Source organism: Melitaea cinxia, chromosome 16, assembly GCF_905220565.1.
Source record: "Melitaea cinxia chromosome 16, ilMelCinx1.1, whole genome shotgun sequence".
NCBI lineage: Eukaryota > Metazoa > Arthropoda > Insecta > Lepidoptera > Nymphalidae > Melitaea > Melitaea cinxia.
In genome coordinates, this window is record NC_059409.1 from 1,556,623 (window position 1) to 1,583,055 (window position 26,433).

The following is a 26,433-nucleotide window of genomic DNA, read 5'->3' on the forward strand; positions in this document are numbered from 1 at the left end:
TAATATAATTTGTATCAGTACAGTAAATTCTGGTATACAATTTTTTTATTGTCTTACTCACATTGTTATTACAGAGTAAACTCCCAAACATTTTAACTTGATATCATTATTTATTGGAAACATATTCTATCTGCTAAGGTTAGTATATTGTAATTTGAAATGTATTTGTGATCACTTACCAAAGGTATTTGTTACTTATTATTTTAAGGGCCTGTATCACCAGTTGTGGATAATGCTATTTGACAGATGACGATACAAATAGACTTTAACAGCAGGAGCTAGTCGGATAGGATAAGGATGGGATAGGCCAGTGGGACCTATTTTTCCTCAATTAATAAACTACAACTATAAGAGTAATATATGCTAATAGAAATATCTCATAAATATAGTAGAATTTGATGGTAAAAAAGAATCAAAAACTTTTTACTGTCGGATATTGTCATCCGTGAAAAACGGTTTATCTATAACGGGTGAAACAGCACTAAATGTTGTTTTTTAATTTTGTTTATTTTGACATACAGTGTGATATTTAGGGATAGGTCAGAAGTGAAAAATTAAGCATTAACAAATGCATTTTAGTACAAAAAATGTTCTATAAAAGTTATGATTTTTTTTATCTGACCCAAATTAATTTAAAATTATCGAAATTTTTCTTGTTAGTCTGAACTTTATGAATAAACTTGTATTTTGATTTTATTACAAAAGACTTGTGAAACGTTAGCATATGAATTGAAACATAAAATATCAATAGTGCCTTTTGAAATCATCCTACAATTCATTTTCATGTAAGTTAATTTAATATCACTCAACAAATGTTTGGTTATTTTCAAATCTTGCAGAATTTGTAAATAAATGAGACATGTAAAAATAAAATGACCAAATATTTTGAACATTATTTATTATTTAATAAATGAAACAATTATGTATACATGTAAATAAACATTCCAAAATCTTAATCACTGAAAACTTACATTCCAGACATGCTGTGTATTTATTTTACCAAAGATGTATTATATAAATATTATTTAATTCCGTTGCAAAAATATAACATAGTTGATATTGAGTATGACTTTAATTGCACCGACCCTTTATTTTTGTAAATTGTTTTCCATAGAAAGCAGAAATCCTTTAAACTGTTATTTAACAAAAAAAATAATTTCAAGATGTTACAAATATTATGTGTGAAAATTTGTTTGTTTAAGGCGTTGCTCGAGGCTAAATTAGTAATTTTGTTGTTTTTTTTTATATTAAAAAAAAAATTAATTGAAAATTAAAAAATCGTCTGTCATTTTCTGTGTTAGTTCTACATTTTGTTGCCTGTTATCATTTGATATTTAAACTAAACATTTACCAGTCATTTCGTTCAACCTTTTGTTGACATTCTATATAATGTTATATTTGTTAGTTTTGTCATATCTTCAAATGTAAGTATTCAGTTCATTTTCCCATAGAACTGGGACAGTTATTGTAACAAAATACTTTTAAACAATAATCATCAAATAATTTAAGTTTTTAATCACTTCATACATCCTACAACATATACAATAATAGCTTTATAAATACATGTATAATTATTAAATATAAATTCCTGTTGTTTATTTTCAAAGATTACTTGAAATAATTAAAAATGAAATTATAGTTATATAAATTGTAATATATTAACAAACTATTTTTTTATATATTAAAACACATTATAGAACTTGTTTGAAATCATACTGTTTCGGCAGTAACATTAAATAATATAAAACATTTGAGTCGTACATACATCAATTATTAAGTATACAAATTTATTACTGTACTTTATTAGAATTACACATTCTGTCAAGTGGCACATCTTAGACCTTAGACAAACTTCGCAGTTTTTATATATAAAGCTATTGTCATATAATTTTATTTGTTGATCTTGTCTTACTTAGGTCCTAACATATCTTCGGGCTTCACCCATTGGTCGAATTGTTCAGCGGTTAGGATTCCTAGTTTGATAGCGGTGTCTTTAAGAGTACCTCCTTCTTTGTGAGCCGTCTTTGCGATTTGAGCGGCCTGGAATTAAAGAATTATAAAATTAGTTAACAACTCAGATATAAGGTTGACGATTTATAAAAATGGTTACATTACTGACAGAAGCCAATCAACAACTCAAGATTGGAGGCTATATAGATGTTTGTACTTGTGTATTGTTTCTGGACCACCGATATAGAGTAAATCCTAGGACCACCATTGAGTGTGAGGTGGTGGTATTAAAGGTATAGTTGATAAGTGGTGCAGCTGGTTCATATATATTATATTACTAGGTCGGCAAACAAGCGTACGGCTCACATGATAGTAAGCGATTACGAGCTTATAGACATTTACAACACCAGAAGCATCGCAAGCGCGGTGCCGGCCCTATCCCCAATGCCGCTCAGGAGCTCTGGTCACCTTACTCACCAAGAGGAACACAACACTGCTTTTAAGCAGTATTATTTAGCTGTGTGATCTTCTGTAAGGTAGAGGTACTAGCCCAGAGCGACATATTGCGACATAGAGCGAGTATATTAGTCACAAAATATTTTGAAGCATACCTTATCATATCCAATGTGCGGGTTGAGGGCGGTCACCAACATGAGAGACTCTCTCATGATCTTGTTAATTTGGTTTACATTCGCTTTAATACCAACCGCACAGTTCTTGTTGAACGCCTGGCAGCCATCACCTGAAATAAATAAAAAACTATTTATTGGGGAACAAACAGTGTACACACACAGACACGGTCGTCTGTTCCTAAGGTAAGCAACTTACGCCGAGTTGCACGAAACATAAATATAATTGTGTTTGCTTGCAAACGAAAAAAAAACCGACTTCAATTACATCGACGAGTAATACAGCGTAGATCGACGAAAAAATAGTCAAGTAACTACGCGTTATCAAAGATTACTCAAAAAGTAGTTATCAGATCTCGATAAAATTTAATATAAGGGTATTTCGTATTATACATGGAATATAATATAAGAAGGATTATATAATAAGAAGGATTCCGTATAACATATGTATTGAAACACGTAGTTGGTTCGCAACAGACTAAAAAATATTTATTTATGCCTTGGATACTGTACATTTTGATACAACATCATAACACCCCCACTTATCAAAATAAATCAAACATAGATACAGACTATTACATATTACATACAAACAATACCAAGCAGATCCATAAACTTATAGTGTTTTATGGGGCATAAACCTTTGGTAAGTATATCGGCAGGCATATCCTCACTAGAAATGTATTTAATTTTAACATATTCATGTTTTACTGCATCTCTAATATAATGGTAACGTATATCAATGTGTTTTGATCTGTTATGACTCTGATTACTTAAAGCTAACTTCAATGCACTCTGATTATCACAATATAAATTAATTACATAAAGTCTATCAGTAATTTCATACATTAAATTTCTTAAGTATACAGCTTCTCTAGAAGCTTCCGATAGTGCAGTGTATTCTGCCTCTGTGCTAGACAGTGAAACTGTTTTTTGCTTTCTACTTTGCCACGAAATAACTGAACCTGATAACATAAAGCAAAATCCAGTATAGGATTTCCTATCTAGAGCATCACTAGCCCAATCACTATCCACAAAGCCTTCTAGATTTTTATTATTACTACAATATTTTAAACAATAATTCTTAGTACATTGTAAGTATCTCAATAAACGTTTTGCATAGTTCCAATGAATAAGATTATAACTGCTATTGAATTGACTAAGATAGCTCACAGAATAGGCAATATCTGGTCTCGTTAACACTGCTAAGTACATTAAACTTCCAATTAGTCTTTGGTAAGGAACATCAGGTAAACATTTATCAGATGACTTCTCTAAATTTAATTTAGGCTCAATTGGAGTACTTTGTGTTTTACAATCAGACATTTGAAATTTAGAAACTAACTGTTCAATATATTGTTGTTGATCTAGAGTAATAACATTTTTATTTTTATCTAAACTTATTCTCATGCCCAGATATTGTCTTACAGCTCCTAAGTCTTTTAACTTAAATTCTGAACTTAACACATTTTTTAATTTATTAGTTTCTGAATCACAGTTTGAAAAAATAAGAAAATCGTCCACATACAATGCTACTATAATTTTAACTTTACCCTTCATTTTTGTAAACAAACATGGCTCATATTGACTGTTATTAAAATTTAATTTAATTAAAACTTCTTTAACCCTCTCATACCATGCTAGGGATGATTGTTTTAACCCGTAAATAGCCTTTTTTAATTTTAATACTTTTCCCCCACTTTTGTTTACAAAACCTTCAGGTAATGACATGTATATATTTTCCTTCAAAAAACCATTCAAAAAAGCAGTAGTTACATCTAAATGGCTAATACTCATTCTTATCTTTACACTAAGAGCAAATAGTAATCTTAAAGTAGAATGTCTCACTACTGGTGAGAATGTATCACTATAGTCCACTCCAGGTTTTTGCGTAAAGCCTTTGGCCACAAGTCTGGCTCTATATCGCACATTATTATCAATATCAAATTTTTTATTAAGCACCCACCTGCACTTCACTATTGTCACATCACCTGGATTGTCAACAAGCTCCCACGCTTCGTTATCCTCAAACGACTGCAACTCCTCAGCCATTGCTCGCTTCCACTGCTCCTTCTCGGGCCCCTCCAAAGCCTCTGAGAACACAATCTCTTCGGATGCTGGAATAGAAATAGGTACACATATGTTGCTAAAACCATAACGCTCAGGTGCCTTTCTCTGACGCATACTAAGTACATCTGTCATCAGGTCAGGTTTTAAAGTTGATTGGACTGCGTGTTCTGGAACATCTTGTATTGCAATTTCAGGTAACATTTCATTACAATCAATAAATTCTGAAGAATCTGAGGTGTAATCTAAGGTATCTTTTATTTCTGAAATATTTGTGGATACCCCCACTGCATCACTACTCTCCTCATCCATATTTTTTGATGTCACTTCATTAGTAATCCAGGTAGCTGAGTCTTTACTGGTTTCCCCAACATCTGTATCATTTTCTAACACTATGACATCTCTACTAATGATGACAGTATTCTTAATAGGGTCATACACACGATATCCTTTTATATCTTCACTATATCCAATTAAAATATGCTGTGTGGCTTTCTTGTCCCATTTTAAACGTTTCTGTTTAGGGACATGAACCATCACTTTGCTGCCAAATAAACGTAGGTGACTCAAGTCTGGTTTTGATCCATACCACAGTTCATATGGAGTTTTATCCAATCCTGATGCAATAGAACGGTTTTTTAAATATACAGCAGTATTGGCCGCCTCAGCCCAAAACTTTTTGTCTAACTTTGCATCATATAATAAACATTTAGCCTTCTCCACAACTGTACGGTTGGCTCTTTCACTAAGACCATTCTGTTCTGGAGTGTAATTATTTGATTTTTGATGTATTATACCAGCACGATTTAAGTAAGTTGCAAACTCCTTATTACAATATTCTAGTCCATTATCGGTTCTCAATATTTTTATTTTTTTACTTTGTTGATTTTCAACAACTGATTTGAACTCTTTAAATCTGTTGAAAACTTCATTTTTGTGCTTCAGAAAATAAATGAAAGTCATTCGACTATAATCATCGATAAATAACAAGAAGTATCGAGCACCACTCAAAGAATTTGTTTCCATGGGACCACAAATATCACTGTGAATTCTGTGTAGCGTTTCTGTGCTTCGCTCACCCACATGTGAAAAGGGTAATCTCATTTGTTTCCCTTCACAGCAAACAGAACATTGAGACTTAGATATATCAAACTTACTATCATATGACAAGCCATCCACAATACCATTTCTCATTTTATGCATATCTTGACTATTTATATGTGCAAGTCTTCTGTGCCATAGCTTTCCACTAACCACTGGAGCAGCCAACAAACAACTATGTGGTTGTAATCTTAGCTTATAAACACCGTCTGTTAAATCCGCAGTCGCAACTAACCTATTGTTCTTGTCTCGAATATAACAGTGCTTCTCTTTGAATATGACATTATTACCATTTTTAATAAGCTCACTTACTGATAATAAATTGATTGTAAGACTTGGAATACACAGTACATTTTTAACTGTTATTTGACATTTTAATTCTGAAACAATGTCTACGTCTCCGGAACAAACCACTGGCACTTTTGATTTATTAGCAACAACTATTTCTGGTAAACACGGCGTTAAGTTCACGTTCTTTACCCAATCTTTATTTGCAGTCATATGTGCGCTTGCTCCAGAGTCCACGTATCATTCTTTCTTATTAAACTTTCCATTCAGAAAAACAACATTAAATAAGCATTTACTTGCATTTTTCTTTAACATAGGGCACTGATTTCGATAATGTCCATCTTCTTTACACTTGTAACATGTGATTGACTTTGTTGACGTATTCTCAGTCACTATTTTTTTATTTGAGGTAGAAAATGATCCGCCATGTTTCTTTGTCTTGTTACTAGAAGAATATTTATTTTTCACTGCTAATGCTGCGCCATTATTTTCAAAACCACTATTAATCTCCATGTCGAGTAATTTTGATTTAATGACATCCGCAGTAATCGAAATACCTGAGTGTTCAATTGCCATAATCATCGGAGAATAACGATCGGACAATCCGGCTAATAGTAACGATCCTATCCACTCATCTGTTATAATAAATCCCGTTCCATTTAACCTTTGAGCTGTTTCAATCATTTGTGTCACATAGGTAGCCATCGAGTCACAATTTTCAAGCCTTATGGATATTAAATTTCGAAGGAGGGTAATTTTTCTTGAAAAACCACAATCGTCATACATAATTTTTAATTTATGCCATAATTCTGCTGAGCTCTTGGTGTTCTTTATGTGCACGTACAAAACTGGATCTATCGTTAAAATTAACTTTGCCTTCGTTTTGGCGTCATCAATCGGCTTTACTTCAAAATCTGCCGTTGGTTTGATGTACTTGTCCATACCTTCAAGTACCAACAAGCTTTCGGCCGCAAAACACCACTCGTCATAATTCTCCCTGCCTTTTAATTTCGGCACACTAGCAATATAGTTCATTGTCGTGTTTCTGCGATACAACTTACACAATTTACCTATTTTAAATTATAAAATAACTGATAAACCGGTAGAAAGCCCATAACCTATTGAAACACGTAGTTGGTTCGCAACAGACTAAAAAATATTTATTTATGCCTCGGATACTGTACAGTTTGATACAACATCATAACAATATGATATAGTAGAGGAATACTGATCGTTTTTTCAACCGTGCGAAGCCGGGGTGGGTCGCTAGTTTTGTTATAAATTATTTATTACTAAAACTAAAATGGTACCTCATCTAAAATTACTTGAATTGTAATACCATTTTGATCCAAGCCACTCATGTAAAAGGCATAAGTATACTTGCGTTTTTTTTTTAATTTGATGTGTGACTTACAAATGCAAAAATAATTAAAAAAACAATTCTCACCAATAAGCCTGATAGATCTAAGAACGTTAGCTACAATCATGGGTTTGAAGACATTCAATTCAAAGTGTCCGTTGCTTCCTCCGATGGTGCAAGCGACGTGGTTGCCCATCACCTGAGCCGCCACCATTGTGAGAGCTTCACATTGAGTTGGGTTCACTTTACCTGGAAATATTTATTTAATTTAGTATAATTTTTAATACAGAATGTAAGTTGGGAGTTCTGGAGTAATATCCCATTTGTTATACATAATCATTTTATAATCCAAGTTAACTTTCTTTTTTTTTTACAAGGCAAGGTGTACAAGTGTACGAAACATCTGATGGCAAGTGGTTTTTTTTTTATACAAGTGATATACATCCACGGGCTTATGAACCCATGTCCTTTTTTATTCTAAGAACATGCAATTTTTTTTTATTTCAAGGTAGGCGTTACTCAGTAACTTCGCTATTCAAGTTAGACTAACTTAATGTCTCCAAAAGAGACGTAAGTCCACCGACCTGTTCTCATTCTAATGTATGGTACAATTTATCTACGTTTTTTTTTTCTTTTTATTCTTATTATTATTTTTTTTCCTTATAATAATATACTTATATCTAGCTTAATGTTACTGATGGCAAGTGGTTATTGTAGCATACAGACGCTTGCAGCACCAGAACGTTCACAAGCGCCTCTCCGACCCCCCCTAGCAGCTCTGGCCGAGGCGGCTCGTCCAGCAGCACACACGCCACTCACCCGGCATGATGGAGGAGCAGGGCTCGTTCTCGGGCAGCAGCAGCTCCGCCAGCAGGCGCACGTCGTCCAGCAGCACACACGCCACTCACCCGGCATGATGGAGGAGCCGGGCTCGTTCTCGGGCAGCAGCAGCTCCGCCAGCAGGCGCACGTCGTCCAGCAGCACACACGCCACTCACCCGGCATGATGGAGGAGCCGGGCTCGTTCTCGGGCAGCAGCAGCTCCGCCAGCAGGCGCACGTCGTCCAGCAGCACACACGCCACTCACCCGGCATGATGGAGGAGCCGGGCTCGTTCTCGGGCAGCAGCAGCTCGGCCAGCAGGCGCACGTCGTCCAGCAGCACACACGCCACTCACCCGGCATGATGGAGGAGCCGGGCTCGTTCTCGGGCAGCAGCAGCTCCGCCAGCAGGCGCACGTCGTCCAGCAGCACACACGCCACTCACCCGGCATGATGGAGGAGCCGGGCTCGTTCTCGGGCAGCAGCAGCTCCGCCAGCAGGCGCACGTCGTCCAGCAGCACACACGCCACTCACCCGGCATGATGGAGGAGCCGGGCTCGTTCTCGGGCAGCAGCAGCTCCGCCAGCAGGCGCACGTCGTCCAGCAGCACACACGCCACTCACCCGGCATGATGGAGGAGCCGGGCTCGTTCTCGGGCAGCAGCAGCTCCGCCAGCAGGCGCACGTCGTCCAGCAGCACACACGCCACTCACCCGGCATGATGGAGGAGCCGGGCTCGTTCTCGGGCAGCAGCAGCTCCGCCAGCAGGCGCACGTCGTCCAGCAGCACACACGCCACTCACCCGGCATGATGGAGGAGCCGGGCTCGTTCTCGGGCAGCAGCAGCTCCGCCAGCAGGCGCACGTCGTCCAGCAGCACACACGCCACTCACCCGGCATGATGGAGGAGCCGGGCTCGTTCTCGGGCAGCAGCAGCTCCGCCAGCAGGCGCACGTCGTCCAGCAGCACACACGCCACTCACCCGGCATGATGGAGGAGCCGGGCTCGTTCTCGGGCAGCAGCAGCTCCGCCAGCAGGCGCACGTCGTCCAGCAGCACACACGCCACTCACCCGGCATGATGGAGGAGCCGGGCTCGTTCTCGGGCAGCAGCAGCTCCGCCAGCAGGCGCACGTCGTCCAGCAGCACACACGCCACTCACCCGGCATGATGGAGGAGCCGGGCTCGTTCTCGGGCAGCAGCAGCTCCGCCAGCAGGCGCACGTCGTCCAGCAGCACACACGCCACTCACCCGGCATGATGGAGGAGCCGGGCTCGTTCTCGGGCAGCAGCAGCTCCGCCAGGCCGCAGCGCGGGCCGGACGCCAGCAGGCGCACGTCGTTCGCGATCTTCATGAGCGACACGGCCACCGTGTTGAGCGCGCCCGACACCTCCACCATGGCGTCGTGGCACGCGAGCGCCTCGAACTTGTTCGGGGCGGACTCAAATGGGATGCCTGGAATTAGAAAATATTGTTTCGAACACGGCTAGTGTTACGGGTAACGAGCGACTAACATATATTACGCTTCAGCCTGTAATATCCCACTACTGGGCATAGGATCAGAGCTTAATCCTCCACAGTGCTCCAATGCAGGTTGGCGGATATATTCCCTACTATGAGTAACGATCGCTATCAGGACTAACATATATATTATAAACGTAAATGTAATTATACTAGCGGTGCCCCGCTGTTTCACACGCGTTAATTTGAGGAAAAAAGCCTATAACCGTCTTCGGTACATGGGCTATCCAACACAAAAATATTTTTTTCAAGTTCCTAAGATTAGCGTTTTTAAAAACTTCAGCTTTATAATATCACGAAATACAGAAAAACCGCTTGACGTATAAAGATAAAATTTGACAGAGGTAGTATGTAAATTGTAATCGTCCGTCAAGAACAGATTTTGCGAAAGGGCTGCATTAAAAAGGTCAAAGGGCTCTTGCAAGTTTGTATTAAAAGTCCCTAATTTTTGGCACGACAAAATATAGACATTTGGCTGCGAGGTAGTTAGTAGTTTGTAGATATTCTAGAGAAACTGATTTCGCGACATAACCGCATTAAGGAAGTAAAAGGGCTCGTACAAGTTTTTATGCGTCTTTAGTTTATGTAATACAAACTTCAAATTTGGCAGAAAAGTAGTTAATTGTTAGTAAGATATCCACCAAATACGATTTCGCGACAGGGCCACATTAAGAAGGTCAAAGATCTCTCGTAAGATTTTACATAAGTCTTCCATTTTCTGTAAAACAGACTTGAAATTTAGCAGGGAGATGGCTAATAGTTAGCGACAGCGCTGCATTAACGAGTTCTGAAGGCATTCGCAAAATTCTACGAAGACTAAGTTTTTGTGCTAAAAACGCTACAACTCTATATACCTATTCCGTTTTCTTGGAAGAGTCTATTTGGTAAACAAAACCCTGTCATTCGTAATCCATGTTTTTTCCGCATTTATCACTCACTTTCACAACACATTAGCTTACAGACATTTGTAAAACTCCATTTACTATTTATTTTACTATAAACAAATATCAGTTTATAACTTTAAACACATACAAAGTACTAAAATACGAATAAACGAATTCCGAGAGTACAGATAACTAATATTTTTAAATATGACATTTCAATATCTTTTTTTTTAAAGGCAAATAGGGATGTGGTCATAATATTTTTAGAGGTGAATGAGTATAAGTGAATGAACAGCATGAGCGATAAAATAGGCCATGTTCGTTACCTATATTTAAATTATAATTTGTTTAAATAATGTTACCGTAAAGTAATTTGTTATTAATTTGATTTTGTTATTAATGGTTTTTTTTTTCTTTTTTTTATGTTGAACGCAAAAAAAATGCTTACAAAATATTGCAAATGTCAATCTTATGTGGTAAAGTGTTCATTGTAAAGGTTTTATTTTATATTATGAATATTTCTGAATGTCAATTTCACCCTGAACACTTTTAACCCTATCCCATATAATATTAAAGTATACCACATAGCAATGGACATCCATTAGTCCAATAGCATTCAGCCCGTTGGACCGACGATCTACGTAAGATTGCCGGTGTAGGCTGGATGAGGATTGCGGAAAAACGGGATGTTTGGCGCGAACTTGGGAAGGCCTATGTCCAGCAGTGGACTGCAATAGGCTGAGCTGACTGACTGACATAGCAATGGCATAAATGTTTACTGTCGTTCACAGGAAAAAATTTTGAGACTTAGGATGAGGATTACCCAATGAGAGCTTCGTGGAGAAGAATGTTATTTAGTCCCTTTTTTTAGATGTTAGAGAGAGTGTGTCGCCGGCGCAAGGTTTTTTTATTCACAGTAAATACAAATAATGTGACAATAATATTAATAGGGTCGACTTTTTTTCTAGATACAGGCGGCACTATTTTGTTGTAAATAAAATTTATACATATAATAAATAATATAATAAAATAAATATAATAATAAAATAAAATTTATTTTTGACGTTTTTTTTACCGACTATTTCACATAAACGAAATATAAATTTGTTGCCTTTTATGCTCGATGCTCGATTAATATTTTTTTTTTCCGTAATTCTGTACCTCTACTAATTCTGAGCAAAAATATTCAATATATTATCTTCTTCGACTTCTTAAAATGGCTTTCAATAGTGTCAAATGAGCACAGATGATTTCGCTCAAAATATTATTAGGTTTTGAAATAATTTTAGCAATATGTTAGCGTTAAATATTTGAACATAAAATGAATTTTATATTCGTCTATGTTCATTCATTTGTTCTTTGTGTCACTTTACTATACTTACAATATTACTCTATTGTCTGTGGTCGGAAGTACGCCATATTTGTTTACTATTTAAGTTAAGACTATTCCAAAAAAATAGAATATAGTTAGTAGACATCCACTAAAAACAGATTTGGAAAAATTATACATCTATCGCCGAGTTTCACGAAAAGAAATTAAAATTTAAGTAGTGATTAAACTAATTTAATCGCAAGAATTGTATGAAACTTTTGTGATTAAATTAGTTTAATCTCTACTTAAATTTTAATTTTGTTTCGTGCAACTCGGCGTATGAGTGTTAAATAAGGATTTAAATTTTGTATGAAAAGTCCGTCATTTTTAAAGTGAGAATCATAAAACTTTATTTTTAAAAAAAAAATTTGAAGGGGATATAAGATACGTCGACCATTCGTATATTCGGTTAGTTCGTAATCGTATAGGTACATAAAACTTTATATTTAGGCTTTTGGTCACAAATACATAAATATGTATTATTACAGCATTTATGAAATTATTTTGATTTTTTAAATTAATGATTGACATTTCGTATGAAATAGAGTCTTATTATTGCGAAAACTTTTGTCTCATATGAAACATAAAAGAAGGTCGACTTGTTCTTACCTAATTATTATATAACAACTAGCTGACCCCGCAAACGTTGTTTTGCCATATAAAATATATGACAGATTAACACTCTCAACCCCCCCCCCCCCCCCTTATAACTTAGGGCTATGAAAAATAGATGTTCGATTCTCAGACCTACCCAATATGCACACAAAATTTCATGACAATCGGTCAAACCGTTTCGGAGGAGTTTAACTACAAACACCGCGACACGAGAATTTTATGTATTAGATAATTTAGGACCTCTTTGTATACTACATTTATGATCATTGTTCGTCAATTTAATTTATATTTTAAATCCTGTTAGTTTCCCAATAAATAGTATATATAAATACCCTTAATATTAACACACATTCGTCTGTTACTAAGGTAAGCAACTTAATGATTTGTGTGTGTTATAGGTAAAACGGCCGAATTTTTCGACAAATAGATATAAGCAAATACACATTATACTCAGACTTAGGGCGGAAATCGAACCCACAACGCGCCGAGCAGAAAACGGTCACTGCAGACTGCGCCAATGGGCTAGTCAAAACTCATATATGATTTATAAACAAATTGACATCGGTACAAACCAGTAAGATTGCCAATTTCCTTAGCGCACTTCTCAGCGAAACCTTTCCTAGTATTCAGACCGGTACCGACGGCAGTACCTCCTAGTGCCAAGTAATGGAGTCTTGGCAACGTTGATACGATTCTCTCTATGCCATATGTTAGTTGAGTGGCATAGCCGCTGAACTCTTGACCGAGGGTTAAGGGTACGGCGTCCATTAAGTGGGTTCTGGAAAGTAATTATAAATCAATATTAATATTATTAATGTGAAAGTAAGTTTGTTTGTTCCACTTTCACGGCTCAAGCCTTCACAGCTTGACCGATTGCTATGAAATTTGGCAAGCGCATAACTTATTATTATTAATTATTAAAAGCAGAACCTCTTAAAATCTTACGAGTTATTCTATATTTAATTTTTAAAATCTAGTATATAATCATTACAATGTTAAACCAAGACATTCTTATAAGATTTTAAATAAAATGGTTATTTTTATTACTAAAATTATTCTCGTGAACAATACATTCGTAAATAATGTCGAAATATCGAGCTCCGCAAAATTTTAAATAATTTAAATAAAGATATTCTTAGTTTTTGATAAGACATGACTGTCCCGATGAAACCCAATGGTTTGTACCGTAGCGTATAGACGCCAGCAACACCAGAGGCATGGCAAGCGCGTTGCCGACCCAATCCCCAATCCCCTCAGGAGGTCTGGTCACCTTATTCACCAACAGGAACACAATACTGCTTGAAAGCAGTATTATTTTGCTGTGATCTTCTGTAAGGTCGAGGTACTACCCCAGTCGGGCTGCTCCAGATTTTGAGCAGGAAATTCCTGCTGTGCCCTACCTCAGTTAAAGTGTATTTAATTATGAGTGTATTGTACAATGTACAATGTGGTGTACAATAAGTACAAAATACGCTTTAGATTTTTTGATTCGGAAATTCACTCTTTCTGATCACTCAAACAGTGAAATTTTATATTTGGGTATGTAATCATGCAATTTTGGGGCTTATTTACGTTGTTCTATGTCTATTTACAACATTATATTTAGAACAACCTAATTTCACAACGACTTTAAGTTTTCTAATACTTTTCAAAAGGTTCTTGTGGAATAATAAATTAAGACAATTGATTAGAAAATTTTATAAATCATAACTATTATTTAAATTTTGGGTATTTGCAAGTTTGCAAGATAAGCAAAGTTTGTTGATCTCCATCTAACTTATATCTTCCTCTCAACTTCCGTTCGCCTCGCCCGATCACACTTTTCGTAACGCTCTCGTCACGCGTTCACTAGCTTACTATCCAAGTCTAGCGTGCGTATAAATTTACTTTAAAAAAAAATTAAATTAAAATTAGCTTCCATGGTGGCTCTTAGCTCTGATGAAGAGAAATCACTACGTAGGCGACAACATGCACTAATCATTATAGACCATCCTGGGAGAAATTTTAATACATATCACCCGAACATTTTTAATATCGTATCAAAAATCGACAGTTCCAGCGGCGAACCCGCGTCTCCGACTGACCGTGTCGGCGCTCTAGCCAATTAAGCTATGGGACGATGTACCCGCTAGAGCGAAATTATTGATATGATGATTTTATATTCGGCTCAAGCGAACCGTGGCGCCCTCTATAGTGAGTTCTTTACAGAAACCCGTAACTATTCAAAGTTTCATATTACAATGACAATCTTTGACAGGAGATGACACCATGCTATTCGGTTCTAAGCGACCGTGGCGCCGTTAAAAAATGTTTAGAATTCCCTAATGTGTGGGTAACACAAAAATAAAATCGTACGAATATTATTCATTGGAAACTTGAAAGTCATAACTCATAAACAAGTTTAGACTAGTTTTCTATAAAACAATACTAACAGACCTGCCGATCTTGATGATCTTATCAAACTCCCTGGACTTGGCATCCAGGGTATCCCTCAGAGCCACGAGGCCAGGCATGAGGCGGTCCCTCAGTTCCATAGCCACTGCTATATGCATCGCAGTGGGGTAAGTGTCGTTGGAACTCTGAGACTTGTTCACGTGGTCGTTGGGGTGAACGGGGTCCTTGCTGCCTAATTTGCCTCCCAGTATCTGGATAGCTCGATTGGCTATTACCTGAAATGAGAAGTTTTGGATGCAGTTATTACCATCTGCTAAATGATCTATGGTCTTTTAAAAGATAAATGTTTTGATGATAAGGACACGAATCACTAAATTAAACCCAACTATTTGCAACATTATAAAAAAAAAAGTATTCTTGTTTATTTTAGCACTTAAATGTACATGTAGTTACATAAATTAAAGAAACTGTCTAGTCACATATAAAGTAATTCTTTCTTCCCACATAGACAAAATCTCCACTAACAACAAAGCCAAAGGGGGTAGTAGGTAATTGAAAAAAAATATATATGCTAATGCTATGGGTTGCTTTACTCATTTTGTAGCACCGACAACGCTACAACCGACCAAAAAGTAAAAATCGTCAAATAACCACCGTTATATACCAAGCTTTATTGTATACCAAGAATGAGCAAAATTACAAAAATAAAAACAGGAGATAAGTACAAAAGGCTGCCTTATCGCTAATGAGCGATCTCTTCTAGGCAACCTTTGGGCGGAGGAAATGGTATATATGCAGATGGTTTAGGTGTACAGTTTTATCTAAACACATAAAATATATTTAGACAAATAAATAATGTAAGTAAATAATAAAAATAAAGTATATGTACGTACATGGCATATATAAATGGAAAGTTTTAATAGACATACATATACGTATAAAAAGTTAATGAATTATTGTACTAAGATTCAAAGTGAGGACAAGAGATAATATGTGACTAGATAGAAGGATTAAAATTAAGTTTTATAACTTTTTTTAAGGTGCTCAAAATCTGGAACAGCTCGACTGAGAAAGTACCTCGACCTTACAGAAGACCACAACTAAATAATACTGCCTCCAAGTAGTGTTGAGTTTCTGGCGTGAGTAAGGCGACCAGCAGGGCTATTCTGTAAATAACCATTTCGATATCGAGCTTCACCTGAGTGACAGCGCTCACTTCGAAAGCGAACCCACTCGACCTTGGTTTGGAATTCTTCGAAAAGAAACATTCCGTACGCACAAGCGATGTGAAGTGAGTGTCGAATCGAAGAGCGGCAATTTAGAGCTGTGTTTATTTTATCGATATTCTTTTCTTATGACTTTATTTTAGAATATGTGCATGAAGTCAAGTGTCGAATCAAGTCTCGAATTGTGATGTGTGAAGCGGTAAATCCCCTTACAGAATACCGAATTCATACTATTAAATGTCAACGTTCTCACGCAACAGGGTTCGACTCGTCGCCGCACTCACAAGAGTGGCGCTACGGGACTGTCGAATTTTAATGAATACGAATTTGATATCTCACCGCGGATTCCGCTGTCGAGATACGAAAATGTTCTTACAGAATAGCACTACTGAGCTCCTGGGGAGTGTCGGATATAGGGTCGGTAATGTGTTTGCGATGCTTCTGGTTTCGCAAGTGTCTATAGGCTACAGTAATCACTTACAGTCAGGTGAGCCGTACGCTTGTTTACCGAACTAGTTGTTTAAAGAATATATATAAAACAATCACAGTACCTCATTGGTGTTCATATTAGACTGAGTACCGGAACCAGTCTGCCAAATGACGAGAGGAAAGTGACCCTCGCGGTATAGTTTGCCGGATATGACGTCATCACACGCCTGCATGATCGCGTCCGCTGGAAATAGTTTTTAGGATAAGTTAGCATTATAATGAAACAACTTTTTCGGATTTTAACGAGGTTTATTGGGCTTTTTACATGCCCGACTTTTTGGATACCAATTGTAAAATAACCATGGTCACAGGAGGACTATTAGTATTATTTATTTTATTGAGGTTAATTAATAGTCATTTCTGAGTGAAATAAGTCTATCTGAGATACTGATATTGGCCTATAATAATACAGATAAAATAAATGTATTCATTCAATAACTAGCTGACTTGATACTTTCCTTTCCTGTATGTAACAAAACGTTGAAATATTCAAAACTTTTTTCTCAAATATTCCAAAATTTCTAAGCAAGTTTTATTTTACTTTTTCATTCCATAAGAATTCTTCAAAATATTCTAATATATTCTAATCTTCTCCAAAATATTAGATTTTTTTTAAAAAAACGTCGGCTATAATTGGTCCAGCAGTTGTAGAGTTTAGCGTTTACCCGTAGCAGTAGATTTAACGATTAATTTTCAAACTTTTATCAATCTAAAAAAACTTACCAAGCTTCTTGTCCAGACCAAATTCAACATTAACTTTAGCGGCAGCCTTCTTGAGAATTCCAAAAGCTACGATAACTGGGTACTAAAATAATAATAAAATGATATGATGTAATAGTTACAGTTATTTTTTTTTTATTATTAAATTAGATAGCAAATAAAAATTATCAATTAACCACAATTTTTATCAAACACTATTTGTGGTTGAAATTATGTTTAACGAAAACCTCAATATTATCGCTATTCTGATAATTTTAAAATAACCTTTTTTTAACTTTATTAATTTAAATGTTTTTGTTATCATAATTTATTAATTATTATTATCAGTTGTTAATACCTACATAGTATATCTAGACAAGGGTCGATAATTTTTGAGTCGAAAAAAAAATTAGAACAGGATGAAACGCATTAGATGAGTAAGAAAATATTTGTTGTAATCATTATCTAAAATTTTGATTTAATTATTAAAATTTACACTTTAATTACTCGAAAAATATCAATTTCCATGTTACATCATGATAAATTATATAATTGCAAATCAAAATATGCTACTATAATTAACAACCAAATAATTTATAACTGAAAATTTTTACATAGTGGTCAAAAAAAGTTTCGAATTCAATTTTTTCGGTGTTTTTCATTTTCTGCAAAATTTTTCTAAAGTATTATATAAATTGTTTATGCTATCATTGAAATCCCATCAGATATTTTGACGTGAGAATTAATATCAGCTTTGAAATATAACCATCGATTATTATTAAAGTAGTGATACAGTTACTGTGACACTGCTATGTTCTGCGTGTACATTTATAGAAAGGCGAGAGAAAGTAACAGGCACGCTCCAATTTCTAATACAACAATACTTATTTATCTATTTACTAGACGTACAGTGGCTCGACTTTTGTATTTCTTTTTTTTTTTGTTATTTTGTATGAGAGCTTTTACGGCGTTCTTATTCTATGTTACATTGCACGTATACTTATATAAAAAAAAAAAAATCATAATATACTAATTTTGTTAGAACTTAGTTTTAAGTGTAAAAACACAGGTGTATTTTTTTAAATATTAGTCTGTCTCTCTGTAACTAGAATATTTTTTGATATCTAGCTTTGCTCTAACAATGTTTTTAATTAGCACTAATTGTGCCCGCGACTTCGTCCGCGTGGAATTTAACAAAAAAAAATATTGTTCAGTTCGCAGAGTTATAAAATAAATAAATTTCTAAAATAAAAGTTGCCTAAGTTACTCCTTATTACGTCACCACCTGCCAGTGAATGCCCCATCAAAATCGGTCCAGCCATTTCAGAGATTAGCCGGAACAAAGAGACAGACAGACAAACAGACTGACCTGAGAACCTGCAAACTCATTGCAGTTTCTTATTTTCCTTTTTCAATTAAATTATTTTAATAATTAACTTTTACGCTTGCTTTAATTATTTTACGTAGATTCTCACTTTTTTCTATTTGAAGCTGTCATAACTGAATTTAAATCATCTGTTTATTTAGGTTTTGTAGTTAAGTTAATATTTATAAAGCACAAAATATTGGATTAAATCCGTGTAAAATCATTTAACTTATAAAATTATAATTGATACCACGTAACGAGAAATGTTGTAGTTTTAGTAGCTGTGTAGAAGTAAGCCTTGACATGAAACAATCTAGAATGTTACATTTTATGCAAGTAAATAAAATCACATGATGTATGTGCTTTGGTAATACCATTTTCTGTAACCTTCTACACATTAAGTTAATTTTATTTAACCAAAATTATATATTTTCATACTCTAATTGCTTATTATAAATTAAATTATTCTGAAACATTCAAATTTCCTTATGATTTTTCCCTTCGTTATTATCAACACTTACAATTAAAAAAAGACAGCTGAATTCGAATCTACAACTATCTGGTATCACTTATGAGTTACATCTACTGCACCATATAATTTTACGCTATTTTTTACGGATATTTGCAACCTATTACTTTGTTTATTGTACAACACTTAATCTGTAAAGTTATGATATTTAATATATTTTAATATATAGTAAATAAAATTATGAAATAATTATTAAAATTTACTTCTATTTATAAGTATTCGACGTCGAATAAGACTCACTATAAAAGATTTATCAAGCCATTATTCAAAGGACTATTAATTTGAGATAAAAAATATTTTCACACGTTCTATCACAAAGATGTAATCATATCTTCTAATGAATACATTTATCAAGTTCTAAGAACAATGAACGGTATTTAAAAAGTCAACAAAGCGTAAAGAAAAACTAATTAACTAAGATTATAATTTAGTCAAAATTAAAACTAGAATTTGGAAGCTTTTTTAGACTAGTTCGTTGGTGCTGTTTTCCGTTCCTGGGTACATTTAAATATTCTTATTCGTGTAAAATACACATTTTTATAATACCTACTAAATCTGAAAGGTCGCAGTTAGCAGTCGAACACCTATCCGTCGGCTTTCACTTAAAACAGACGACCGCGTACGTAAGTTAAACGTTACGTCAAGTAATTTTATGGAGGCATTGTATTATGCGTATCTTTTTTAATGTACTTACCGGCATACGTTCCTCAATACCGCCGATGGGAAAATTCATAACAGATCGAACGGTTTGCGCGCCGTACAATTTATCATCGGGCACGTCCAACTCGCCGAATGTATCCCGCTCCTTCCTCTGAAAATAAATAATTAGATTGTATTAAAAGCAAAGATGTAAATAAAAATTAACCGCTGAATGTGCTCCTGTGTAAGCGAAAAACTTAGTAACGACTAAACAGACATTCGGCGTTTCTTTTTTTTTGGTTTTTTTTTTTTTGAAAAATGAAAAATTACGAATATTGGAAAATTTAACGAATATTTCTGCCTTTATACGTTTCATAGTTTGCAAGACAACTATATCTGTAAGATCATCTAATAATGTAGCAATAATAACTTCACTTGACAGACTAATTGAGACCATATCGTATAACAACAGCACTAAATGCCAAGATCGCTACAAGTATTTGATATTGCCATCGTCCATCGAACTTGCAACTAACGTAGCAGTCAGTTGTTATGACGTCTTTCACTTGCATTAGCTGGTTCATCCTGGGGTGGACACTGACGGTAAGCATTAAATCAGAACACATGCAGGATACATGCGCGAGCTAGAAGCAAAAGTTTAGGCTTAAAATAGGTTTACAAGCGAACTTAACTATTGCTTCCACTTTACTTTTTTTTTTGTATGACGCTTAGCACTGGTCGTAGTATATCGGGTTCAGTTTAATCCCTCGACCATTCTAAATTGGATTTACTTGGTATACTTCCATTTACATACCAATGTGATAAAAAATCAATTCAATACTTTATATAAGGCTATTGACATTGTTTTTGCAACAGTAAAGACCGCCTTTGGGCAAAAAATTTGTTACGTTTCGTTTTCTTTTTTATTTATTTATTCATTTACATAAATATAATTTAATGGGCTGAATTAATAATTTTGTCTGTCAATATATCGTTGACTTATCGTTAAACTTAGATGATCTTCTATAAATTTTAGTCGTCTTGTGACCGTGATTGGTCGAAACGTAAGCCTTTCATATTAGCAAATATAACGCCAAATAAAATCCAAATTATAAGCAATTAATATTTCATAATAACAACAAATAATACGTACTAGCTGCTAGTCAGCTATATAAGCTGATGTAACACGTATTATAAACTTATACTAAATGATCAAATAAATAATGAAAAGGTCCACGACTTGCGATAAGTTGTTTACGTAATAATATACTTATTTGAAATGTGATAAATATTATACCGGTGTTTGTGCTGCTAATTAGAACTGCGAGTTTATACGGTTGTTTTTTTACTGTTTTACGCAAAAACCATTGTACCGATTAAAATTAAACTTGGTACGTAGTTAGCTGGAAATCTGAAATATCTCATAGGCTACTTTTTATCAAAGTATTCCCGCGGGATCAGAATTTTACACAAGTCAAACCGCGAGATGCAGTTAGTGTTATAAATGCAAAACTCTTTCGCGCAAAAATTTCTGAACCGATTACAATGAAATTGGGTACGTAGATAACTAGAAATCGGGATCTCAACTCGTAGCTAGATAATAAATAAAACGAACTTCATTACCATTATTATTTGTATATTAATATACATAGTACTTAAGATAACAGAAAAAAAATCCATTAAATTGAATTAAGTAAACAAGTATACGTTATTCTAACATTACACTTAATATTTTCATCGCAATATAAAGAGAAAATGAAGCAAAAAAAATAACAAAAAATTCGCAATTACAAGTTATTATTAAATTGACAAATAAATATACTTATTTAAGCTTCAATACAAAAACAGGTAACTTGACGTTTAGATGATTGAATATTTAATAATTAGAATTGTTAATACACTTACCATTTTAACCGGTTTATTTTCATCGCTCAAGCAAACCGTACACGCCATTTTAACGCAAAATTTAAAACCGAAAATTGAAAACTTTGAAATTTCTCAAAACACGAGAATATGAGACACGATTGTCAGCGTCACAAGATGTTTTATTACATAAGTTTTTAAATATACAAAAAACGATACAGCCAGTGAAAAAATCAAAATACGATAAAGAGGTTTTATTAAAGATATACGCGAAACAAGTTCTGCCACTTCGAGACAGGCGTCCCCTCCAAATGGACTGCGAAGACCGAATGGGCGAATGACGATATACTTAATGGGTAAATGTTTTTTATTTATCCAGCGTAGGTACGATCGTACGATTCTAAACGTCAAGCGATTTGCATTGACTTTGTGTGTTTGTTTAAGGTATGTAATGGGTCGATTTCGTGAATCGAAATTAAAATGCCACTTTTTTCGCTTTTCAAAAATCCTCGTTTTATTAGTATTGGGTAGCATATAATGTTTAGAAAAACAGTTTTATGTACGGAATATGTAAAATTATGCATGGTATTTCAGTGGCGTAGCGTAGTGGCAGGGGCGGCCCGCCCCGGGCGGCACTGTTATGGGGGCGGCAAAATTTAACAATACATAAATAATAAAAATATTTAGTAAATATTTGAATCATTTTACGTTATTTTTATCGCAACTACAAATTCGGACCGATTAAAAGGAGCACGTAATTTTCCATTACTTATTTTGTGGTGAAGTCGGGAAATCTCTTTTCTTTTAATGATATTTTGTAGCGACTGGCAACGTCTATACTTGTGAGAATTGCCCGTTCATGACTAATAAATCAGTTACCTTTATATACTCTTTGTAATCAGCGAGAATGAATTCTACTACATACAGAGTGTAAGGAACAGCATTACAAACTTTTTTTATTTAAAATTTAACCTGTACAATGCAAAATAATGATTATTCTTGACGAAAAATTATCTATAATAATGTATGTAATGTATATATTATACATTAAATTGAAATACCTAAATAAGAGGGTGGCAAAAAATTGTTACATCCCAGGCAGCTGACAACCAGGCTACGACACTGTGGTATTTGCTTAAAAGTACCAGATATTCAAGATCGGGGTAACTACCCACGGGGGCACCAATGAGTGAGCAGATGAGTCGAATTAAACCCTCCAAATACAAATGAAGTATATGTGACACAAATGATTAACTATGTGACATATTAAATATTTTAATAGAAAAATTACAGTTAAACTATTTGAATCATTTTTTTTAATACGAACAATATAAATAATAATTTAAAAAAAAAAACAAAAAACCCGCCTGCGTGAAGAACAACTAATAGAAAATCAACTGAAAAAGCTGGAACAAGATAAAAATTTAATATGCACACAAAGTCAGCGAAATAAATAGAAACAATATCAAACATTTTGTGCTGTACATTTAAAATATATTAATACGGTAGTCCTTCGAAACTTTATGCAACGTCGTACATAACATGCTGTCGGAGACATGCACAAAGAGAGAATGATTTGACTTATCCTTCAATTTCATGCCTTGTTTGTATGTTTTTTTTAACAATGTATTTTATTAGAAAGGCTACACCCCGAAGTTGATCGTTGTCTAGGAGGCGAGTTTGGCATGGCATAGGCGTGTGAAAGAGCAGTCTACATTTTTTAAACTTTAATAATAATAATAATAATAATAATAATAATCTTTATTTCGGGACTAGCCCATATAGTATTAGTAACAATGATGCTTATAATGTAATGTTAGTACAATTACATTTAAATAATTAAATAATTACATTTTAATAAATTTTGAATTAACAATAACTATAATAATATTTCTTAATAATAACAACAATTTTAAAACAACTAAAATGTGCATTCCTTTTTTTAAATATTATATGTATGTGAATTATAATTTAATTATTAATTTATTTACCATTTCATTATCACTATTAACAATTTATAATTAAGGAGTTTAATACAATGAATTAAAACACACAGAACACAAAATAGACATGAAAAAACTTTAATATTGTATTTATTTATTAGTATTACGGTAATAATAATCATGATATACCTTTTTAAAATCCTTGTATTGTGCCCTTTAATTTGATACCCATATTGTAGTATTCGAGAAAAAAATTTTTTTTCATTAACTACAATGGCTTCGCGCAACCGCCATGTTTGATTTTTTTTTAATGTCACCTATCTAAGAACACTTGGGCAGCTAAGACGAACCTAACGATACCTCAATTATGTAAATCCGTTCAGTGGTTCTGGAAATATGAGGTAGTTAAGAATATTACATACAAATATACATACATACAAGATACGCGCGAAAAACATAACCCTTCCTTAGCAGTCGGGTAAAAACTATGAAATAAAAAGAACAATCTAAAACGACAAAAAGAACCAAAACTTCGCAATTTTTTAACTTAAAATAAGGCAACGAGATGAGATACAGAAATGACAGCAATCACATGTAATAATAGCAAGTAAGAACCAGCTGTCACTGTTTTTATCTAGTTCTTTTTCTGGTTGGTATTAGTTACATTGTCTAAATTATATTATAGTATTTGATACCGATTTTATGTCGTTTGTTTTTGATTTCGCATTCTTCTCTCTATATTCATTTACTCTGTGAACCTGTTCCTGCCCACATATCTTTTGATAGTTATTTTGTCCCAAGAGACTTTACATCTGCAAGCCTTTTTAGTTTAGATTTTTCGGTTTTATTTTTCTCGGAATTTGAAGCAGTATTCTGATTGAGGTTGTTGTCGGGTGGAATAACTTTAATACTTTCAATGGCCGATGAGAAGGAACCAACAATTTTTTTTTTTTTCATATAATTTATCTTTTTTTTTTAAACACAGTCTAGTCATGTGGCCCTGTGGCGCAACGGATAACGCGTCTGACTACGGACACAGTCTAGTCTTAGAACCCAGACAATAGTTCTTCAGAACTCAAGACATTCTGATTTCGAATCCCACATGATTTGGTGGGCTAACATAGTCCCTTTAAAAGCCAAAATGTCTTAAGGAAGATTTTTCTCTTCTTCTATTAATTTTTGTTGTTTTTTTTTTTTTACCAATATTGAGGTTGGGCACAGCAAAATATATCCCGCTCAAAATCTGCAATAGCCCCCTCGGGAAGTACTCACCTTATGGAAGATCACACTTAAAAAATACTGCTCTCAAATAGTGTTGTATTTCTGTGTTGAGTAAGGTGGGCAGAACTCCTGGGATGGATTGGGTGATAGGGTCGGCAACGCACTAATGATGCTTCTAGTCTTGTAGATGTTGATAGGCTACGGTAATCACTTACCATCAGGTGGGCCGACACACAAAACAAATTAAAAACGTTACATATTTTAAGAGACACTATCACAATTTTTTTTTATAAACAGCTGTAGAGGTGCTGTATAATATATATTTTTATGAAAATTTTCTCTAACAAGCATTAAATTTTATGCTATGATTTCATTAAAAATAATAATACATTACATTACGGAGTTTCTTGCCGATTCGTCTCTGCAGAATCTACATTCTGAATCGGTGGTAGCTTTACTTCTACAAATATAATGATTTTTAAAGTTTTAATTTGTAAAATGACGATTCGAAAGTGCTTTTGGAGCCTATTTGAATAAAGCTGTTTTTGATTTTGATTTTGATTAGTCCGTGTCACATTATGAGATGTGTCTCCCGATGATTTAATGAAAGTATTTTAGATTAAAAATTGTATTTCATAAAGTTGATGTTTAGTTCAACTAAACGTGCTTATAGTATAATTAGAATAAATTAAAACTCACATTCATATAAACATATTCAACATCTTTATAAAAACCTGTAACTTTAAAATCTTATATTATGCTTAATTTGAAACCATGCCTTAATCTGCTGTCACAACATACGATAAGAACATTAATTTTGGTAAATATTAAGAAAAATTAAGTAATACCTCTTAAAATTACACTCTTTTACTGTATTTAACGGTAAATATTAATAAGATAAAACATTTTGATATTCGTTTTTTTACAAAATTGGAGTTATAATAAAGTCATCAGTGACAAAAAGTGCTTAACAATATATTAATTAAATATAGTGAGAAGATAGCGAATACCAATTTTAAGTAACTTTTTTAAGCCGGTATATTTTTTAAGAATGCAAGCGGTTATGCAACTTACCAGCGTGACATTTGTTGTAGTGAAATGACTTTTATTGATGAGACCGACGACATAGCGATAGTTTTTTGATGAATTTATTATCGCTGATGATAACTTAAACATTGTTGTAGCCATAGTATAATGAGTAAATAAGTTAATACCGAATAAATACTAAGTGAACACTTCTGTCATTAATAGACAGCTATTCGGTTTTTAAAACATCAGCTGTCTCTGCAAATTGACAATTATTTGTCTAGGTCTATGGTAGGTGGGTGATTACTTTTAACTACAACAACAACAAAATTACACCCTAACTCATTGGCCTAAACTCAACAAGCTTTCCCAACAAAGGCGGATTCAGCTTTGGCACCAGGGGGGTCACATAGTCGTGGTCAAGTCACAAAAAGTTA

General features: G+C 34.4%; 1 protein-coding gene across 1 annotated transcript; it reads right to left on the bottom strand.

Moving 5' to 3' along the window:
- Positions 1 to 881: 881 nt before the first annotated feature.
- LOC123660788 (fumarate hydratase, mitochondrial-like) lies at positions 882 to 26,232 on the bottom strand. Its single transcript, XM_045595825.1, has 10 exons — positions 26,045 to 26,232; positions 19,999 to 20,115; positions 17,434 to 17,515; positions 16,773 to 16,894; positions 15,038 to 15,270; positions 13,174 to 13,379; positions 9,461 to 9,664; positions 7,483 to 7,644; positions 2,562 to 2,692; positions 882 to 2,040 (listed from the first exon to the last, which is right to left on the bottom strand). Exons 1-10 carry the CDS (start codon positions 26,156 to 26,158, stop codon positions 1,909 to 1,911), a joined length of 1,503 nt encoding a protein of 500 aa, XP_045451781.1. The 5' UTR covers positions 26,159 to 26,232; the 3' UTR covers positions 882 to 1,908.
- Between the last annotated feature and the right edge of the window lie 201 nt (positions 26,233 to 26,433).

Coding starts and splice junctions, on each gene's coding strand:
- LOC123660788 (XM_045595825.1), bottom strand. CDS start 26,158: ATGGCTACAACAATGTTTAAGTTATCATCAGCGATAATAAATTCATCA. Junction 17,516..19,998: donor GTATTGAGGAACGTATGCCG/GTAAGTACATTA, acceptor TTATTATTTTAG/TACCCAGTTATCGTAGCTTT. Junction 9,665..13,173: donor GGAAATTGGCAATCTTACTG/GTTTGTACCGAT, acceptor TTCTAATTCCAG/GCATCCCATTTGAGTCCGCC.